Raw genomic sequence first — 2846 nt, 5'->3', positions numbered from 1 at the left:
AAGGCAGAGGCTACTCCGCGAGGTTTAAGAATAAGGACTTTCTGTTTTTTGTAAAGGTCAAGTGTTTTTTTTTCTCATTGCATTTAGGCTATTTTTATGATTGAAGACAAATATCTGGGGATTTTTTTTCTTTTTTTCAATAGTCTGGATTATTGGATTCTCCCGTGTCTCGTTTGATTAAGAAAGCGATATCTCCTCTTATTAAGCGCTCAAACATTTTTGGTTAAGAACATTGTCGCTGGAATACAATAATTAAAGTCAAGCCACAAAAGCTGCTGGATTCTTGAAGTTTTCACGATAAAAAAAAGAAATAATAAGAAAATCACTTTCCTGTACAGCATATTTATAGCTATTTATATTCATATATATTTATATATATAGGCGGGGTAAGAGTATTGCAGAATTATATTGCATGTGTTAATCAATAAACTTGGACAAAAACAAGCAATTATACAGTATGAGTTGATCACAACTAGTTCCTTCCATAAAGCTTGCTGGCAGACACACTGGGCCTGCCGCAACGATCGGCCAATCCCAGGGTTTAGAGGAATGAGGAACGGCGCCCGGGGCGTCACCCAGCCTATCAGAACTCTCTCCGGCCTGACCAATCAGAACCCAGAATATGAAAATTCCATTGTCTATTCAAAAGTAAAGTGGAACCGAAACATACAGACGGACTCACGCGCACAAACGTTTACCCACAGATATACACTTACCATACACACAAACCAAATGTATGGCTTCTAATGTTGAATCAAGGCAGTTAAATAAATGGCATTTTCTTCTATCTTTCGTTTTTTTAGTTGATACTGACACAACCAGACTGTGTGTTCGACCTCAACTTTGGTTTAAATAGATACAATGAAGATAATATCCTTTTGATCGTTTTTTCATTAACTATTTACACATCGATGTAAGATCGACCAGCGGTCTAAAATACTATTTTCACCATTATTTTAAACAATATGAAGAGCAATGTGTTCTTTAGCTACGACTGCTTATACAGAAAGAGTTACACCCAAAACACTTTTTGAAAGCGTAAAATGTCATTGTCATTTGACTTCAAGTCCCTGATTTTCATTATAAGTCCAGCTCCTGCTAGATTGCATTGCATGGATTCTACACAGTATGCAAGTAACATTAATTATACGTTTCTCCATTTCATTACAGTAAAGACAGCGATATACGTGTTTGGAAGCAGAGTGTAAGGGGTGATACTAAGACTAAAGGAGCTGGCCCGGTCCGTCACGCCAGTTCAACCTTAGTGGTTCTACGTTAACTTGTCTCCTCCGAGGCATAGTGTCAGTCTTCTACTTGTGCATTCCCCTCCTCCGGTCACACCGACGCACAGTGCATCCAGTTCCAACGACTGGTGGCGTGGGCGCCGATCTTGATTGGTGGAAAGAGCCAGCCAACGGGATCGCCCTGGACGGCCGAGAACACTTTGTCTTCTGCCACCGAGAAAAGAAGGCCTCCCTCCAGAAACCTCGACCAGGGTCACAAGTTGGAAGACAGCCGGTTTCTGGCAGAGTCTAGCTCTGGAAGGCTGACGATGGAATCTTTTTTGGAAACGCCCCGTTCTGGGGGCGCCACGGCGGCGGCACCGGGGGCGGGCCCCGCGCCGGCGGCGGGCCCCGCGGGGGGAGGGGTCGAGGCGAAGGCCACCCTTTGCGGAGGGCCCGCCGGCCTGGCGACGCCCGAGGGACCCGGCTGGCAGGCGTGGGGGGGCGGGGCGGGGCCGATGGAGGTGTTGGAGGTGCGCGTGGACGGAGACGGGCTGGGCGCCACCGAGGGCGCGTGCGGCGTCCCCTCCTGAGGGAGCGAGGTCTGGGAGGCGGAGCGGGCGCGGGCGTCCTGGCTCAGGGTGGCAGCGTGGAGCGAGTGGGTGCTCTTGTGTGAGGGGGGCCTCTGCTGGGTCTGTGTGGGACTGGGCACGTGGTGCTGCACCAGGGAGAGCTGGGACCCGGAGGGCCCCGCCCCGCCCATGTACTGGAATGTCCTCGCCGGGCCGGCCAGGGGGCTCTGCACCGGGGGGCTGGAGATCCCGAAGGCCCCTCCCAGTCCCTGGGGGGTCATGGCCTGCAGGGGGGACATGGAGACGGGGCTGGCCAGGTTCTGCATCACCTGGAACCTTCTGACCATGCGGGGCGACTGCAGGGTCCCGGGCCCCACCATGGGGCCGGCCCCCATCTGGGGGCAGAAGCTCATGGCCACGGCCTGCTGGAGGGTGGCGATGGCGGAGGCCCCGTGGGACGTCCCGGGCGGGGCGAACATGCCGCCGATGGAGGGCGTCATGGACATGGCGCGCGGCCGCTGGAGGTCCACCAGCTTGACCATCTCGCGGTCGTACTTGACGATCTCCTGGATCATCTCGTTCTCGCGGTTGTTGAACACGCCGGAGTTGAGGTCGTGCTGCACCTTGTGCATCAGGATGGAGTTCTTCTTACCTGCATTAGGACGTTTGGAGAAAAAAAGAGATCCATTTTACAGACACGTACAAATGTGAGCTAATTTGGGTGGAAAAAAGCGCAAGCGAAGCAAAGGGTATTCATGTGGAACTAAGGACGACGGAGAAGGAGAGAGAACAGTAAAAACCATAGAATGTGCTGTCCTTTAACACCGGGGAACAACCGCTCCCCGGGAACGAGGCCCCATGAAAACAGAGGTATCAATGTTCCCCCGGAGTGTATCATTACAGGGTCGGCTGTCGTTCTGAAGGGACATCACTGGTCACGTTCAGCCGCTTTGACCATTACCACCTCAGCTTGAATGTCATTTTCCGGGCACTGGTCCAAACAGCGCCAGCGCTATAGAGCCATTGCGATCCATGGACCTTGATAGGTTGA

General features: G+C 51.8%; 1 protein-coding gene across 1 annotated transcript in view; it reads right to left on the bottom strand.

Moving 5' to 3' along the window:
* Positions 1 to 1497: 1497 nt before the first annotated feature.
* The window catches only part of LOC130387898 (potassium/sodium hyperpolarization-activated cyclic nucleotide-gated channel 2-like), a gene marked incomplete at its 5' end in the record, with an annotated part of 10288 nt that continues 8939 nt past the window's right edge, over positions 1498 to 2846 (bottom strand). The window contains one exon of the mRNA XM_056597192.1: positions 1498 to 2447. Coding sequence (XP_056453167.1) covers positions 1498 to 2447 — 950 coding nt within the window. The remainder of the gene's footprint in view (positions 2448 to 2846) is intronic.

The sequence above is a fragment of the Gadus chalcogrammus genome, chromosome 8 (genome assembly GCF_026213295.1).
Source record: "Gadus chalcogrammus isolate NIFS_2021 chromosome 8, NIFS_Gcha_1.0, whole genome shotgun sequence".
Lineage (NCBI taxonomy): Eukaryota > Metazoa > Chordata > Actinopteri > Gadiformes > Gadidae > Gadus > Gadus chalcogrammus.
This window is presented reverse-complemented; position numbering and strand designations above follow the sequence as displayed.